Raw genomic sequence first — 19,295 nt, forward strand, 5'->3', positions numbered from 1 at the left:
CACATATTCATGAATATTCCCTCACATCCATGCATTTTCAATTATTGATGCAGTTTCTTAAGCTTACCCCCAACCTAATGAGTTTTTCTGGATATTGTGTTTGTGACCTGGCACTCACATTTCCTTGACTTTCTCAACATTTTCTCCTTTTGCAAAACTTTGCCAGAGGGGAGCTTGCAGCAATGTGGCAGGATTATTGTTCTCAGCAGGTGCAACCAGGCACTTGCAAAACAAATACTGAAGGAAGAGTCAACCCCAGCCCCCTCACCAAGAAAAAAGGACTGATATTCAAGGAGTGAAAGCTATTTGCGTCTTGGAATGTGATGCTGGAATCAGAAGCATGTTTTCATTTCATTGACCCTGGTTTAATTCACAAGTGACTGAGCCACTTCATTTAATTTCATTCTGATCTTGCTCATACCCAGTTTTAAGTGATGTAGCTCCAGCAGTGTATTGCTGGAATTACTCCTAATCTACCTTGATTCAGGGGATATCAGAACCAAACCCCTTGGATCCAAAAAAGATGTAATTATGCAAAACCTAAGATCAGGAGGTGAGGCTTATGTATTAAAAGGCACTGAGATTGCCAGAACGCCTGGGAATGGGAATCAATAGCCTTAACATCCTTGGGACAGATCCTTGACCAGTGTAGAGGAATCTTTAAGGCAGGGTAGATTTACACCTTATAGACTAACCACAGTAGATCTCTCTCTCTCTCTCTCTCTCTCTCTCTCTCCCTCCCCTATATAATATATAGGAGCCTCGTTCCACTGGAGGCAACAGAGCTAGGCTGATTTTTACCCCAGCTGAAGATCTGGCCTATTAAAATGAAGAACAGATCTGCAAATGACATGGCATTGTCTAATTATTCCAGGCAATAATAACAATCACATTCAATACGTCCACCTGCAGGAGTGTCTGAACAGTTGTCTTGTCCAACTATTTGATTTCATAATGAACAAGACGGATTCTCTCCTCAGCTATACCATTGTAAATTAGAACTAAGGTCATAAAAGTTGCTCTGGTATAAAACCAGGCTTTATGATTCAGACCCAAAGCATCCAGTAGGAATAACCTGGGAGACCACTCTCTTGCCACAAATCAAATATCTTCATGGAGATGATTACATAGGAGGAATGTTATTAAACACATACTTACAGTGAATTTTGAAGTCCTTATACTGTCTGTCTTCAATTGCTACCACGTACAAAGCAGCCCGGTCTGGAAACATAAGCCCTCCAGGTTTCTGTTGATGAATTGTGGGGAAATGGATCTCGTAATCTATTCACCTGACAAAGACATCACATTTTGAACTGCACATACAAAAACCAGACAAGCACCCCCTTGCATGCCTTTATTGTTTTCCTTCAGAGTGTCACATCAGCTTTAATATCTCAGAAATTTTGGCATCCTGTGGCAATGTCATTAGATAAATGGTGTCTATCTGAATTGCACCAGCTGTCACTCAAAGGCAAAGCTTTTTAAAACGCGAGGTCTCTCAGATTACTGAGATGCCCATGCTAATCTTTCTGTTTAAAGCCTACAACACAGCACTTGGAGATGTCACTGTGTTGGGCAGTAGTGGTGATGATGCCGGGGGTAGGGAAAGCTTGCAGTCAGGAAATAAACAACCATTCCTCCAGTGAGGAGTATGACATGCAGAGCACCTACCAGCCACTTGTCCCGGGCAAAGATGACTGTGTTTAACATTGACTCATAGAAAAGACAGTAACCCATCCACTCGCTGATGATGATGTCTACTTTATCCACAGGCAATTCAACTTCTTCCACTTTACCCTTAAATATTGTGATTACTGAAAAAAGAACCCAAAAGATACACATTTCACATAATAAAATGCCCGACTAGATGCACCTCATTGATGAATATTAGTATAAATTCAATTGTCATTCTCCTGTAGCTCTCAAGTGACTCCACACAAGTCAGTGGAGTTAAACAAGTATAAAACCAGGATCAGTCAGAAGAGGATTCTGTCTATACTGCATATAGCAGTGAAAAACCCTTATCAGCTGTTTAAAGTGATAGCGATACTATCAAGATAAAAAAAAAGAAAAAACATATGTTTAAAAACCATTCCTTACCTGATCACTTGCAGCATCTTAGATTATGAACTCTTTGGGACCTGGCATCTCTCTAGATATTCAATAGAGGGATGCAAAGTATTTAGATAAAACCCTGAGCCCACCTAACTTGGTACTTCGTTCAGATTCCAGAACTATTTAAGAACCTAACAGGAATGCCTCCTAATGTATTTGGTGTGCGTGTGAAAGCCGAGTTGTGCAAAATACAGGTTGCACCACCTAAGACCATACTCTGTGCCTTCTCTGAATTCATGGCTTATTCCAATGTCAGTCTTTCCCTAGCTGCCTCCTCCCAAAACCTTCCCAGGTCTTTCGTGACTGGTTTAGAGACGCACAAGAAGCCTTCTACACTTGTATCTTTAGGTAGACTAGTAGGTCACTTCCCCTTTCCCTTCCAAATTTCCCTTTTTGATGGACAGATCCCCTCCTGATTTCCCTTAACCTATTTTGCATTTCTGTAATTTCATTGAATTCTTGTAGGCTTAACTGATGTGACACTTTTCCCAGTGCCAATGAGAATTGAACAAATTAGCACTTTTTCTCATGAAGAAATATGAAAAATGCATTCTGGGCACTACAATCCATCATGCCTCATTGCAATAAAACAAAGTTGCTGCAGAACAAATTCTTTTAGGATTTTTTGTCCCCACATACAACAGTTTAAAGGTCTGAAATTCTAGCCTTTAAAAAAAAAAAAAACTTTTAATTTTTATTAATACCTTAAATCATTCAGCCTGTAGCCCAGAACTTCTAGGTTGAGCTGTCTGTCTGCATCATATTCTCATGACATCAGACCAAATTCTGATGTAATTTAGATGAGTATAATTTTGAAGTCATATCAATGACTTTCTCTACTTAACCATGTATACACCTAATATTTCTTGATGCATGAACAGCACGTGTCCCCAGCAGCTGCGGGGGGCATGGCTGCGCTGCCGACAGCAGGAGCCTGGTGGCAGTGAGCAGGGAGCTCCTACAGACGCTGCCGGCACTGTCGGCAGCGGGGGGGAGGGGGAGTGAGCACCAACCACGATCAACGACCACCTGCAGGCACTGCAGATAGGGGCAAACATGGACTGCCTGCAGACGCCACCCGTGGTGCCAGCAGTGGGGTGGTGAGCAGTGACCACCCGCAGGTTCTGCCAAGTGTCGGCAGTGCCTTTTTGCAGGGTGTGCACCACCATGCACAGGGGGTGTGCTTGCACCCATGTGTACCCCCTACACAGCACCTCTGTATTGATGCCTAAATTTTTGGCTGGTAAAATCCCCAAGGCAAGTAGGTCCCCATGTATCCTGGTGCCTCCTATTGGTTCATTCAGGCAACTCCTCACTAGATTTTGTAAATCCTACTCTTAAGGATCTGATGGTCCTTAGGCAGTACTTATAGGTGCTGAGGAGTCTAACTCAGCATAGCCATCTCCATCTGACAACATGGCACCAATGTTGTAGTTGCTGAGATCTGCTTGTTGACCTAGGCCATTGTGTTCTCGCCAGGTTTGCCCCTACCTCCACACCAATTTGTTTTCTCTCAGTTTCCTATCAGCTTATTCAACTTATTCTCAGCTTGCCTGTCCTCGAGCAATTAACCAACGAGATATAGCAGGTAATGCAGGGGCTGGAAAATGATGCAGGAGATCAAAATGTGGAAAGTGTGTATGTTAATCTGAGGGGTAAATGTTGTAGCCATGTTGACCTAAAAAGCAAAAGTAGTCAGTGTGGTAGAGACAATATCTTTTATTAGACCAACTAAATAGGTGCAAAAGAAAATTCTTTATTTGCAAGATTTTGGGCTCACATGTAGGGCTGTGCGAAACAGGCCCTATTCAATTCAGAGTCGGTCCGAATTGGGGACAGTGATTCAATCCGTTGATTTGGATCACTGCCCCGATTCGATTTGGCTGAATCTGAAGCTTTGATGCTAATTTGATGAATCAGCAATTTGGACAGAGGCACAGCTTTAAAAGTCTTTTTCTACATACCTTGAGGTAAGCTCATGACCACTGTGGTGCTGTGGTGGATGAAGCATCCCACAGGAGCACAGGGGGCTCTCCAGCATGCTCAGCAGTGAACCCAGAAGTAGACCGGAAGTATTTCCAGTCCACTAACGGTTCTGCCAGGGAGTGCACAGCCCCTCCCGCCCCCCAACTGTGTCCCCCGGCTCAGCGATCGGCCACAGGGGGACCCTGGGTGCACCCCCAGACCCAGGAGGCACCAGTTGCCAAGCCAGGGGAACGTGGGGAGGCCCCCTGCTGAGCACTCCCCGGTGGTCCAGGAACCGGACAGGAAGTGTTTCTGGTCCACTTCCGGGTCTGCTGCCGAGCATGCTTGGGAGCCCCCCATGCTCCTGTGGGACACTGCATCTGCCCCAGCACCGCAGTATTCGGAGCCTCTGCTACCTAGAGTTATGTAGAAAAAACATTTAAAGCTGTGTCTGTGTCCAAATCACCAAATCTATCCGAATCTCTCCGAATCGATTCGGAGGGTTCCAAATCAGTTCAGAGAAATTAAAGGGTCCTCTGATTCAATTTGGAGTCAGAGATTCGGCCACCAAATTGAGCCGAATCTCCACTGAATTGAATCAGGGACCGAAGCTTCACACAACCCTACTTACATGTCCTTTCTCAGGCAAAGGGGACTACAAAGATTGTAAAAATTTTCCCATGTAGAAATGAAGGTGAATATTGCACAGGAGAGCTGGAGCATCGTGTAAGTTCTCCTGGCCGGAAAAGTTCATTTTATGCAAATTAGGCTCAGATAAAAGTTGGAGCAGTCTATTTACCTCAAAGGTGTCTGATAGAAAACATAGTGTTGAATTATGCTTCTTTCTTGTTAAGATGGCTCATATTTCACAGGAGTACTGGTGATGGAAAGGTTCTCCTGAGCAAGGCTCTTGTGTTCAGGCTGCAAGTATGCACACTTAGCTTGAAACAAAGGGCTGCAGGAGGGGTGTTAGCTTCCATGTGTCAGGGTGTTGAATTTTGCTTCCTTCTTGTAAAATTATGAAGTTGTCATTTCAAAATGGCTAATTACAATACCTTCCATGTTTCAGGGATAAAGGTTGTGGTTGTGTTGGTCTAAAAAGCAAAAGCAGGCAGTGGTAGAGGCAGTATCTTTTATTAGACCAACTAGATAGTTGCAAAAGAAGCATAATTCAACACCCTGCTTGCCATCAGACACCTTTGAGGTAAACAGACTGCTCCAACTTTTATCTGAATCTAATTTGCATAAAATGAACGTTTCCAGCCAGGAGAACTTATACCACCCTCCAGCTCTTCTGTGCAATATGAAGTTTCATTTCTACCTGGGAAAAAATGTTAGAATCTTTGCATTCTCCTTTGCTTGAGGAAGGGTGTGTGAGCCTTAAAGCTTGCAAATAAAGACATTTTTTTACACCTATTACTTGGTCTAATAAAAGATACCACCTCTACTACACTGACTACTTACATTAATTTAATGGATGTGGCACAGGAAAAGACATGTTAGGATGTCAGTGTCTCTTCTTAATGGAAGCCCTTTGGCCTGAAGGCCTGAGGGTCTAGAACAGCTTTCAAACTAGGGGTCACAAACTATTGGTAAATTCCAAGCCACTATAAATGGGAGTCACAACAAAAAATGATAAGGAGCTGCTTCTCTAGAAAATATTCAGTTCACTATTGACACTTACTGTAGAACAGGGGAAAAGCAGACCAGTGCCACTGTTTCAGAGTGCCAGAAAAACACAGGCCCCAGAGGTAGGAAACTGTGCTGGCATCTGCTAGTGGGCAAGGAGAAATACATGAATGGGCCAGACCTTATTTCCATTTCATTGGTATGAAACGGGGCGGGGGAGCATTTTTGTTAAAATGTGGTTAATCTTTGTGTGGCAGAGCACTGTAGGTGCCTGCCACTTTAAGGGCCTGAAGCTAGCAGCCGGCAGGTGCCTGATGAGGGCAGCCATTTTGGATCCAGGGCTGCCCATATAAACAGAGCATTTTTGCTGCTGAAGAAGGGGCAGGCAACAACATTGTCTGGCTGCAGGTATCACCTGGAGGTAAGGGAGGAGCTGTAGGGGATGGTCAGGAGGCTCCTGGTCCTGGGCATGACCTAAAACTGCACCCGGCCAGGAGTGGGTGGCCTGGTGGGGCTCTCAGTGGCGCGGGAGCCCCCAGGAAATGCCAGGCCAGTTATCACCCTGGTGAAAGGCAGGTAGGGGCGCCTTAAGCCCTAGCCCTCACCTTCGGGTGGGTTTGCGTACCATCGGAGGTAATTGGGGCCAGGCATGGCTGAGGCTGCCTAAGCCTTGTGGAGGTGTGAGACCCCCAAGAGGGAAAGTTGGGGCCAGGCACAGCTGTGGCCACCTGAGCCCTGCGGGGGTTCGAGACCGTGAGAGGGAAAGTTGGGGACAGGCATGGCTACGGCCACCTGAGCCCACCAAGGAGCAAACCCCCATGGCCCTGAGTGAGGGGGCGGTCTGGAGCCCCAAGTGAGGGGGGCGGAAATTAGGACCCCAGTGAGGGGGTAGCCCCAGCAAAGGGGGCCAAGATCTGTAGCCCCAAGTGAGGGGGCAGAGTTGTGGAGCCCCAGTGAGGGGGTAGCCCCAAGTAAGGGGCAGAGATCTGGAGCCCCCAATGAGGGAGGCAATGTGGAGCCCTAAGCAAGGGCAGTAGGCCCAGGTAAGTCTTCGGACGCCTGAGGCTGAGGTTTGGGCCAGAGGCTGAGTGAAAGGGGCTCAGCCCCAGAGTGAGAGAGGTGAGTCCTGGCCCCGGTAAGTCCTCCACTGCTGGGAGGCTGGGTGTGGGTTGAATGTAAGATCCAAAGTAGTGCCACGAGCTGCTGCCCCAGAGGGGAAGTGAGAGTCCCTTGTGAGACTCTGGGGCACCAGTCATGGTGTGAGGTACCCCAGCTCCCTACATCCAGGAAGGCGGACCCGGAAAGAATGTGGGGCTAGTTTGGCCAGGAGTAGAGTGCCCCCTTGACTGGTCCATGCTGGGGCCAGGACCAAGAAGGTCAAAAGGGACAGTTACCCACTGCAAGGGGCATCCAAAGTCATGGGCCTGGGACCCTGCCTGGCTTGGAGGTGAGGCCAAGGCCTGTGTATGGCCAAAGGTCCTGAGTGGGGACCACACCCGAGAGGGGAACCAGCTACAAGGAGCTCGGCAGCCCAAATGAAGGCGGCGTAGGCAACCTGAGTGGAGGGATCAAAGGAGAGTCTTACCAGGAGGATTCTGGAGCCTAGTGTGGGGCTGGTGTGACTGTTAACATCTGGATGCCATCTGCAAGGCTTGGGCTGCGGTGTAGGGAAGGAACGGAGCTGCAGATAGTGCCCCCTGGCATCAGGGTAAGAAATGGGCAGACCTCCCACGTTATGTAACAATTTATTAATTTTCCAACAAGTTGTGCTGGGCAAGACAGGCAAGTGACGTGCCTGGAGGCAGGTGGGAGGCCGGTGACAGCTGGCCTGAGGGAAACCCACTTCGCCATGCTTTGACTTGAAATGTAATAAAACTCAGTTACCCATGGTGGGCCCATTTAGGAAAAGCAAACAAGACAAAATGTGCCCAGGGCAATGGTTCACCCTAAAAAGAACCATTGTCTGCCATGGTTGGGTAAGGGAGACTGGACAAAGGAAAGATAGTTTCCATTAAGAGTGCCTGTCTTGTGGTAAGAATTCTTGTCAAAGTCCTGCAGGCTTTTAATTCTTCTCTTACAATAAAAGGTGGAGCTGGAATGGCTTGGGCTGAAGTTGCCAAGAAGGAACAGCCTAGCAGAGGGGATTTAACAGTGGCTGTCTTTTCAGCTGGGAAGGGCGGCAGAGCTCTCAGAGGACCCCAGGCAGTGCTTCCCTCAGGGGCTAGATAGACCTCCCTATTCATAGACCAAAGTGGACAGAGTGAGGAGTGATATAGAGTTCACCCTTAAGGACAAGACGGTGACTGAAAATTAAGCATGAGTGCAACAACTTTTAAGGAAGTTCTTCAGATAACAGTGAATCTGATTTCTTTCTGAGTGGTCTATACTTTCGTAGAGTGGGTTGTTTATCCTTCTCCTTTAGCCAGGTTCATTCACTCTCTACTCAGTTTTTTTGCATTTACCGTATCTAACATACTGTTTTCTGAGTTTAGCTTCTAGGAAAAACAAAGAATAACATTTGAAAATTACTAGAGATGTACTTGGAGTGCATACAGCCACTTCCCTCTTGAAGTATGTCTATATGGCAAAATGCAGTTGTGTGTAGAGATACCTGAACTAGCTCAAAGCTCTGTTCCTCGAACAGGCTAATTAGCCTAGGAAAACATGGTTAGATTACTTCCAGTGGACTTCTAGCGCGCACAGAACTAGCTCATATATTTACATAGCATAGCATTGTACCAGGTAGACATACCATAATGCTACCTTCTATATCAAGAGTGTTCAACCTGTGGCCCACAGGCCAAATGTGGCTGTGGAGCTATGGCATCTGGCCTGCAGGGCTCCCCAAAGGTCAGAAAATTTGGTGGCAGGGGAACAGTGGTCATTAATACCACCATTCTCCCTGGCTACCAAATTTCTACATCTCCTTTCCCTGCACAGCCAGATGGGGTCAGGCCAGGCTGCTTTCTCCTCACATGGTTAAATTGGGGCCAGGCCATGCCACCTCTACCCCATGTGGCTTAGTTGGGGCTGAACCAAGCCACCTTCTCCTCCCATGCGCAGCTGAATCGGGGCCAGGAGGCCCCTTCTGCACAGTTGGATGGGGCCTCACTGCACCCGCCGCAGGCATTAGATTGGGGTCACAGGCTGCATCTGGCCTGCAAAGGGACCTGGCACTGCCCATCCAGCCTGTTGGTAAAAAAAAAAAAAAAAAAAATGTTGAGCACTGCTGTTCTGTATCATACCCTTTTTTTCCTGATTTTTAGGCCTGACTTACAGAAAATTGGTCAGGGAATAGATAAAGTTTATCTGTCTTTCATAGACAAACTTCCTAGTTCTTTTCATGAAGAACCTATTCATGCTTTCTAATCCCTACAAAATACATTTTAAATTCCATGTTGATTTCAGCTTCCAAGGTATATGTATATATTTTCAATTAAACAGCATGAAAACCTCTTTTGACAACACTACGGTAGACAACTTCAGGGTGTGCAGAATTTTAGGCTGAATTATTTACAGAAAAAAATAAAGGATCTACAAAAGAGATATGAATCAAGATTCAGGCTTAATTCTCCACCTACTGAGACAACACATTTCATTTTTTTTTCTTTCCTCATACAGCCCACTTTTTTTTTTTAAACAGTAATTAGGACTTGAGTCTGTGCAGGCAGCCCTGGCATAGGTATGTTTTGTAGCTTCTTTTGTTTTCTGCAGTGTACTTCATTCTGTTTCATGTATCCTCTCACCCTTGCTGTATAGATTACTTTACTGCTTTGCCTGAGTTGAGGAGGACTGTAAGGTAACCAAGCAAGAGGATTTATTTATCAGTACATGTGTTCCTTATTCCTCCTCCAGGATGGAGCCCTCTACAGGCAGAAAAATTATTTCTGTTGTTTGCTAATGGGTAGAAGGTCACGGTGGGCACATCTACACGTGAAGTTAATGCACCTGAATAAACTCCAGCACAGTTTGCACCCAGATGTATTGCTTCTGGGCACTGCATTTACATGTGCACTGGGGATCACAGCACATTGAGCTAGGGCAGTGCAGCCCCAGCTGGCAGGGGGCCCAGGGAGTCAGCCTAGCAGCCCAGTGCAGCTCCCCCCTAGCTCAACATGCTGTGGAGGGGCTGGCTGGGGTACAAGGGTGCTATACTGTGGGGACAGCTGGCAGGCAGCCCCTGCACTGTAGCACCCTTGTACCCCAGCCAGCCCCAGTCACTGATTACTCCACTGCAACGCATGTGTAGATAACTCCTCCATAGGATAGTACTATTATGCCTCACTTCTTAGTCTTAGTTCTTCAAAGCATAACCAGGGGAAAACCAGCAGCTGGGAAGCAGGTTAAGTAGTATAAATAGCTTCTAGACCAGGAAAGTTTAGAGATTGGAGACCCAAGTTTACATTCACTTTCTGTCTAATTCAGAGCAACAATCTGAAGCAAGGTCTTCTATAGAGTTACCCTGGTCTTAGACTCTGTTGTGGTGACTTTGCTTGCCTTTTGATTTCTTGACTTGGATCGTTTGTGGACTCCACTCGCTTATTGGTTTACTGGTTTTCTGATCTGGCTCATCCCTGGACTCGGCTTGTCCTCTCCACCTCTGGCTTGGACCCCAATCCAGTAACCTCACTCCCTGACTGGCTCCCAGGTTTGGCTACCCATATCCTGGCACTGACCTGTACTTGGCAGACAATCTGAAAATACTCTCTATTGAGTGAGAGAGTGGTAGGTTGTGTAGCTGGGGGTGTGAGCACCTGGGTTCCTGTCCCCACTCCAGTGAATAATTGTTTATGCAACGTGGAACATCATTGGCAGGAAAGAGGAAAAGTATTTGACTCCCAGGTAGCCTGTTGCCTAGAAGTTAAGACACTGAAGGCTAAGAGATGTTCCTGTCAATCACTTCAGGCACAGGAGATAGATGAACCTGGGTCGTCTTTTTCTTGGGTGAGCATCCTAATTCCTTGGGTCTTGGATTAAAAAAAAGAGACACTATCATAATTTCTGCTTCCTACTCTGCTCATTTTATGAATCTAGCCCAGTGATTCTCAAATGTGTTATGGCACCCTGGGGTGCCTTGAGATCATTTCAAGGGTGCCACGGGGTGCCGCACAGTGTTAGTATGATTAGGTGTGCAAATAGGATTTACAAGATAAACCCAGAAACTTTAAATAGGAATCCATAGTGTCAAAAACAGTCTGTGTGTTGTCTTTCTAAGTTCTTTGCAATGGAAAAATTGCTCTATTTTTCTGTACTCAAAAATGAGTGAGAAAGAAGAGCTGGCATCTCTGGAGGGGTGCCTTGAGTTCAAACAAGGGGTGTCTTGAGTCTAAGAAGATTGAGAACTACTGATCAATCCCTTCATTTTCTTCATTTTTCTTCCAATCAGCTCCCCAGCCCTTTCTGTAACACAGACAGATACAGCCTAATGGTGCCCTTGCTTGCATCAGCTATACAGTGGCTTAACTCTGACTTTAGTGGAGCTGTTTCTCGTCTGCCCTAGTGGAACTGCAGTTGTTTCAACTGCAGCACGCCAGGTTCACCCAGAGGAAAATCAGGCTTTTTTGCTTTATAAATTCTGGACACCACATTTAAGGGAGGGAGAGAGAGGAATTTTATCTTGCTGGTACACAAACATGAAAGTAGGCACAGACACCTGCTTGCCTTTCAAAGACTGCATTTTTTTCTACTTCTTGGCTGGAGATTTCACAACATGCTGGCACCGTCCACTCAGAATTTGTTATCAGTTTTGAACCCGGATGCCTCTTCCCCAGTTACCTTAAGCAACCATGTTGAAAAGCATTTGTCAGGTAATTTGTCAGCACATTAGTTTCAAGGAGCTGAAAAGGTTGCTAGGTTTAGTATAGATGTAGACTTGACTCATAGACAACATACAGCTTAATAAATGTCTGGCAATGTTACATGCTAGACGCCAAAATAAAAAAAAAAAAGGCTCGCCTGGATTAACAAAGAATGCTGATAACAAGCCTATCCTTTCTGTGGAGAGGTCTGTGAAGAGGGAGGGAGTTGCCTTCAGGAGATACCTATGTTTATCCTCCCGATGGTACTAGCTGCAGGTTGCACAAGCTTCACATATATATGAGAAGTTAGGTCCATCTGAATGGAGACTTCATGAGCATGTTTACATCACCTCTGTACCATGCAAGGGAGCACTGTGGGGAGCTGGCATAGCCACCCCAAACATACCAAACTCTGTAAAATACCTAATGTAGTCATCCTTAAGACATCACTGGAGATGTGCCACAAAGCGAGCTTATGATGCATGCCCAGAGCTGCTCAAAAGGCAACATTATGTTACACTTGCAAGCATGTAACAGACATTAATTAGGCAAGCTGTGGTTGGTGGCCACTCTCCATAGCGCAGTCCAGAAGTGGAGTATACCCGTGTCTCCACATGAGTATGAATGAAGAATGACACCAATCTAGTAATTCACATGAAGAGAAAAAACAGTTTCTGTGCACTTAAAACTAGGGCTAATATTTACATACAGAGCTTGTTCTCCTTTTGTGTACACTGGGATGAGTAAAGGTGGCCCCTTTACACTTTGTCACATATGCTTTGCACGGTCACCACATGCAAAATCAGTCAAAATGATCCTACATTTCCATTTATGGTACTTACACCCATTTCTTTACTCACTTATACTACATGCAACTTACACTACCTTGTAAGTCATGTTCTGTGATAAGAACAGTGCAAATATTGAGTTTTGCTCCTGCAAGGTATTCAAGGCACAAAGAACATACATGGACCATGTCTAGTTAAGGGCGAATATATTCCCTGCACAATCCTTCCATCATATCTTCCTTCTACTGTCATCACTACAGGGAACCTCAGGGAGCAGCATTCACTCACATGAGCTCTTCATGTGACCCCATTTTTGCAAGTTGTTGGCATTCAGTCTGGTAGAAAATCATGTCATTTTTTGAATGCAGGTTGAACTTTAAATCTTAAGAAACAATTTCTTAAGAAATCATGAAATCATGTAGAAATACATATTAAGTGCATTTTCCACCTAAGCTTATGGTTTAATATACCTACCTTCATGTATGAGTGCTAAAAAACCAAAATAACTTGTTCATTTTTTCCCCCTGTACCTTCTAATTTGAGGTCTTCTCTTGTCTAAATATTCTCTCCCACTCTCTTTTACTTTTTTTTAACCAAGGAGGGAAACAGCTAGATGTTATGAAGTGAATAACACTTCATAACATTTGGGGGATGGAGACCAAAGCCCTGAGGTAAGTGGGGAAGCAGGAGACCTGGAGGAAGAGCAAGCAGGAGGGGACAACAGGGGAGGTGTTCTCATTCTTCCTGAGAAATCACAGCAATTGACTAGTTACCTCAGGTGCCTGTACAGGAATGCACAGAGCCTGGGAAATGAACAGGAAGAACTGGAAGTCCTTGCACAGTCACAGAACTATGATGTGACTGGGATAACAGAGACTTGGTGGGATAGCTCACGTGACTGGAGCATGGTCATGGATGGGTACAAACTGTTCAGGAAGGTCAGGCAGGGGAGAAGAGAAGGTGGAGTTCACTTTATGTAAAAGAAGCATATGATTGCTCAGAGCTCCAGTATGAAACTGAATATAGGCCTGTTGGAAGTCTCTGGGTTAAGGTTAGAGGGGAGAGTAACAAGGGTGATGATGTGGTGGGTATCTGCTGTAGACCACCAGACCAGGAGGAAGTGATGGATGAGGTTTTCTTCAAACAGCTAACACAAGTTTCCCAGTCACAAGCCCGGGTTCTCATGGGGGACTTCAATCACCCTGATGTCTGCGGGGAGGGCAATACAGCAGTGTGCAAGAAATCCAGGAAGTTTTTGGAGAGTATTGGGGACAACTTCCTGGTGCAAGTGCTGGAGAGGCCAACTAGGGGCTGTGCTCTTCTTGACCTGCTGCTCACAAACAGCGATGAATTGGTAGGGAATGTAGTAGTGGATGGCAACTTAGGCAGCAGTGACCATGAGGATCTTGAGGAAAGAAAGGATGGAGAGCAGCAGAGTAAGGATCCTGGACTTCAGAAAAGCAGACTTCAACTTGCTTAGGGACCTCATGGGCAGGGTCTCCTGGGAAGCCAGACTGAGGGGAGAGGAGTCCAGGAGAGCTGGCTGTACTTTAAAGAAGCCTTACTGAGAGTACAAGCACAAACCATCCTGATGTGCAGGAAGACTAGCAAGTATGGCAGAAGACCAGCTTGGCTTAGTAGGGAACTCTTCAGTTAACTAAGTCACAAAAAGGAAGCTTATAAGAAGTGAAAACCTGGACAAAAAATAGGGAGGAGTATAAGCTCATTGCTCAGGCATGCAGGAATGAAGCCAGGAAGGTCAAAGCACAACTGGAGTTGCAGCTAACAAGGGACATGAACGGTAACAAGAAGGGTTTTTACAAGTATGTTGGTAGCAAGAGGAGGATCAAGGAAAATGTGGATCCGTTACTGAATAGGGGAGGCAACCTAGTGACACAGGATGCAGAAAAGGCTGAAGCGCTCAATGCCTTCTTTGCCTCAATCTTCACAGGCAAGATCAGTTCCCAGACTACTGTACCAGGCAGCACAGTTTGGGAAGGAGGTGAGCAGCCAACAGTGTCAAAAGAACAGGTTAGGGACAATTTAGAAAAGTGGACATATACTACTACTATATGGAGCCAGATGGGATGCACCCAAGCATGAACGATGCATGTCCCTGGAGGCTGGGGGGGATACAGCAACTGCACATAGGCACCACCGGCAGCATCAGTGGCATTTCTTTCAGGGGGTGCACCGCCAATCTCAGGGGGTGCACGTACACCTGCATGCACCCCCGATGCATCACCAATGCACCCAAGGGTGTTGAGGGAGTTGGCTGATGAGATTGCAGAGCCATTGGCCATCATCTTCGAAAACTCATGGCAATCAGAAGAGGTCCTAGATGCTTGGAAAAAGGCAAACATAGTGCCCAGATTTAAGGAAAGGAAAAAGGAGGATCCAGGGAACTACAGACCAGTCATCCTCACCTCAGTCCCTGGAAAAACCATGGAGCAGGTCCTCAAGGAATCCATTTCTAAGTACTTGAAGGAGAAGAAGGCGATTAGGAACAGTCAGCATGGATTCACCAAGGGCAAGTCATGCCTGAACAACCTGATTGCCTTCTATGATGAGATGACTGGCTCTGTGGATGTGGGGAGACCAGTGGATGTGGTATACCTTGATTTTAGCAAGGCTTTTGATACAGTCTCCCACAACATTCTCACAGGCAAGCTAAATGAATGGACTGCAGGGTTGATAGAAAACTTGCTGGAGCATTAGGTTCAGAGGGTAGTAGTCAGTGGCTTGATGTCTAGTTGGCAGCCGGTATCAAGTGGGGTGCCCCTGGGGTCAGTCCTGAGGCCAGTTTTGTTAAATATCTTCATCAATGACCTGGAGGATGGCACAGAGTGCAGCCTCAGCAAATTTGCAGATGGCCCCAAGCTGGGGAGAGTAGTAGATATGCTGGAGGGTAGGGCTAGGATTCAAAGTGATCTAGACAAATTGGAGGATTGGGCCAAAAGAAATTTCATGAGGTTCAACAAGGACAAGTGCAAAGTCTTGTACTTAGGACAGAACAATCCCATGCACCAGTACAGGCTGGGGGCTGACTGGCTGGGCAGCAGCTCTGCAGAAAAGGACTTGGGGGTTACAGTGGACAAGAACCTGAATAGGAACCAACAGTGTGCTCTTGTTGCAAAGAAGGCTAATGGCATACTGAGCTGCATTGGTAGGTGTGTTTGCAGTAGGTCAGGGGAAGTGATTATTCCCCTTTATTCAGCACTGATGAGGCCACGCCTGGAGTACTGTATTCAGTTTTGGGCCCTCCACTACAGAAAGGATATAGACAAAGTGGAGAGAGTCCAGCAGAGGACAACAAAATAGTGAGGGGGTTGTGAGACATGACTTATGAGGAAAGACTGAGGAAACTGGGCTTATTTAGTTTAGAGAGGAGGAGACTGAGAGGGGATTTAATAGCAGCCTTCAACTACCTGAATGGGGGTTCAAAAGAGGATGGAGCTGGACTGTACTCAGTGGTGGCAAATGACAGAACAAGAAGCAACAGTTTCAAGTTGCAGCAAGGGAAATTTAGGTTAAGTATTAGGAAGAATTTTCTCGCTAGGAGGGTGGTAAAACACTGGAACGGGTTACCCAGAGAGGTGGTGCAATCTCCATCCTTGGAGGTTTTTAAGACCCGGCTACACAAAACTTTGGCTGGGATCATCTAGTTGGGGATGGTCCTGCCTTGAGCAGTGGGTTGGACTAGGTAAGCTCCTGAGGTCCCTTCCAACCCTAATTTTCTATGATTCTATGAATCACAGAAGATAATTGTCTTTTTTAGCACCAAGTGGATTAAGTAACCCATTCCATTCGAAAGTGCCAGATTTATAGCATAGCCCAGTCTTGATATGTACAATCTATAATACAAGGTACTCATAAAGTGATTTCAATGCTTTGTGATAGTTCTGTGGAGGAATACAATGCACAGTCTGAGCTTCCGTCCACACTCACAAGGGTCAATCAAGAGTTAATCAGTTAAAGACCATGGAATAACACCACAATGCAACTGTTATAAACAAGAACAGATATTTTAGTTACAGAGGTTCTTCTAAAACCAGTTTGGTTATTTGTTCCAAATAATATTTACCCCCTTTTGGGATTAGTAAACCAATCATAAATCAGTCTTGACTTTCTTCAGCTGTATCCTTTATTTGTAAGACTGTGTCCATATTGTTTGGGTAAATCATCTTCAAACTGTGGGCTGCTGGCCAACTGTTCACTTTTCTGCATGTGCCCCTTTGGTTTTTGTGGGTGATTTACTAAAGCCACATGTTGTAGGGCATGCTTCCTTCATTGGCTAACTGAAATATTTAAAACAGGAGAATGAAACTGTGAATAGGGAACAATGCACAGGGTAATTCTGGGACAAATCATTACTGGTGCCACACCATGTGCTATGTTTAAGGCTCACGGATATTTTCATGGATACCTGGTATCTGTATAAATACTTGTGAATAATGGATAATACGACCCTGAAAATCTTAGCAGCATAAGGTACTGCTTCTATTCACAAAAATTATCGTGGCTTAATTAGACTTAGTTTTTTAGTTTGACCAGAACTGGATTACAGCTCTGGGGTAGAGGAATTTTTAAAATTCTTCAGTGGACAATTAAGCTCTGAAATATATTTTTTTTTTCCTGAGCTCTCTGAGGCGATATCATTTTTGGTAAAATTCCACCCAGTTGAAGCCTTAATGTGCCACTTATCTTCTATTTTAGGATTTAAATGGAATTAAGGGTCTGAACTGACCTTCTGCAGAGAAGTGAATTGCACCCTTCCAGAATATGCTTGTTATGATCCTTCCTTTAGCCAGCACACAGCTATCTTGCTCTTAGAGCAAGTCAAAACAGTCCTGATGATTCTTTTGGGCTGAATTTTAGCACTGTTGACAGCTGCCAGAATTATAGGCCTGGAGACTGAAGCCCTCTATTTATACACAGGGCAGTTACAGTGTAGACAGTGACATGGTGGCAGTCTTTCATACCACTTCACCTATGTGATACACATTAGCAAGTCACTGTGTGGGGGAAGCATGCATTGCCACTGGCTGTTTTGTTTCTGTTCTTTGGGTGTACTGTGGCTGGCAATTCAGCACCTTTTGCTGGCTCTAAATTCACTTTAAAAAAAAGTTGCATGAGTTACAGGATCTTTGGATTCAAGGCAACTCTCCTTAAGTGTAAATCTGGGATAATTTCATTAAATTCAGTGGAGTGACCCTTAAGTTTGCAACTTTGTAGCCAAATGTAGACTGGCCCTTGGATTCTTTAGAGAATGGTGTGCCTTGGCCAATAGAGGAGAAATATGAGATCTTCCCCTAGTATGACCTGATTGATTTCAGTAGTGTTACTCTGGAAATCTACCCTGATGGTGAGAGCAAAAAGCAGGTCCAGATCATTCACAATGATGAGTTATAGATGCCTTGACTAGAGGTGGAGCAATCTGCAAAGACAGATTTTTCCAAGTCACATAAAGCTTATAGTTAGCTTACAGGAGTCCTGTAAAACCAGACTTAGGTATGAATCAGTATTTCAGGGTCAGAGCTAAGCACTTCCTGAGGGGCATTGCAATCTGAATCCAAGTGGATGAGCTCCAGATCAGAATTCTTAAAATAGCATCCATCCTTACATAATGGGCTGAACCAAAACCAAAGCTCCAAATACTCATGAATACTTCAGTCTTTAAATTCCCATTTAATCCAATAGGAATTTTCCTTGAGACAAGTCTGATTGGCGTGAAGGAAACAGCACTGCTAGCAGCAGTTCCTCTGGACATATCTTTTCTGCAGTTAGCCTGACTTTTAAACTACTTTTTCCTGAACTCCTGCCAGCCACACAGCAACACTTCTCACCCAGGATTGAGGGCACTTGAAGCCCTCAATTCATGGTTCTGGATATACACTTAAGCATGTTCCAGGCCTCAGGCCAGGCTGGGAACACACCTCCTTTACAGTGAGGATTCAAGATAACCAATCTTCAAATGCTTTTCCCAACAATACCCCGGCTGTGTTTTCTTGCCCTCTACTATTTCCATTGTACTCAGCCAGAAGCCATATATACCAGATTCATATTTAAACCTCATGTTTGTCTGCTACATTTCTTCTATGTTTTCGCACTCTTTAAACAGACAGACTGTTTGACAATTCTCTTCCCAAAGTGCTGAGGGCCAGCTAGAACCTGCCAGGTGCACCAGCGCAGTTTGGAGCAGGGCTGACAGCCATGGGAAGTCCTGCCAAATGTACAGCCCAGCTGACGGGCTAGTACATTGTCACCGTGGTTGCAGTTACAGATGTCTGGCATGGGATAGAGTTTTGCCAGCCAATACTGGGCTGGCTGTGCAGTAAAGACATACCCTCCAGACCCTTGGCTGTAGAATTGCCCCCACTATAGTTTCAGGGTGGGGAAAAATATAGTTGCCGAATTTCCTGTGAAATGTAATAGAACGTTGGTCTATTTAGCCGCATTGAATTACTATCCACTCCAGTTGTGTTCATTTACTTCAGTTGCTTGTAAGCACTACTGGGCTGGTCATTATTTTTGTGTGGACTGTGATTGATTTTCAGTGATGTTCAGGAGGCCCAGGTCTATGAATGGCTGTCTTTGGAAAAAAACACCCAACTAAATAAATACATAAAGGGGATATGCCAAACTATCATTTACACATAAGCTACACAACAGAAATCAACCACAAAGAGCAGGAGCCATTCAGCTCTTTTTTTTTCTGCAGAAATTATTCTGAGATATGTCTTACTGTTGTCCAAGTGGTTCGCCTTGATAATTTTTTCTGAGTAGTCAGATATACTGGAGCATTCAATCTAAAGAAAAACAGGACAAAGAAGAGCTTTGTGTTAGACTTCAGAGGCACTGAATAGCAGTACAATCTATTGAAGACAGCAGAGCTTGGATGAAATGTGGAGTCACTGACAGCAGATCAGATCAAAGGTTTATGTGTAATCCAACCATAAAGGGGTGATATCTTAATAGGAGAACTGTGAAGTGTATGCAT

General features: G+C 45.2%; 1 protein-coding gene across 1 annotated transcript in view; it reads right to left on the reverse strand.

Moving 5' to 3' along the window:
- The window catches only part of PRMT8 (protein arginine methyltransferase 8), a 108,578-nt gene that overhangs the window by 25,802 nt on the left and 63,481 nt on the right, over positions 1 to 19,295 (reverse strand). Inside the window, exons 4-6 of the mRNA XM_006265394.3 lie at positions 19,041 to 19,104; positions 1,672 to 1,814; positions 1,159 to 1,246 (exon numbers count right to left, since the gene is read on the reverse strand). Of these exons, the coding sequence (XP_006265456.2) occupies positions 1,159 to 1,246; positions 1,672 to 1,814; positions 19,041 to 19,104 (295 nt within the window). The remainder of the gene's footprint in view (positions 1 to 1,158; positions 1,247 to 1,671; positions 1,815 to 19,040; positions 19,105 to 19,295) is intronic.

The sequence above is a fragment of the Alligator mississippiensis genome, chromosome 4 (assembly GCF_030867095.1).
Source record: "Alligator mississippiensis isolate rAllMis1 chromosome 4, rAllMis1, whole genome shotgun sequence".
Taxonomy (NCBI): domain Eukaryota; kingdom Metazoa; phylum Chordata; order Crocodylia; family Alligatoridae; genus Alligator; species Alligator mississippiensis.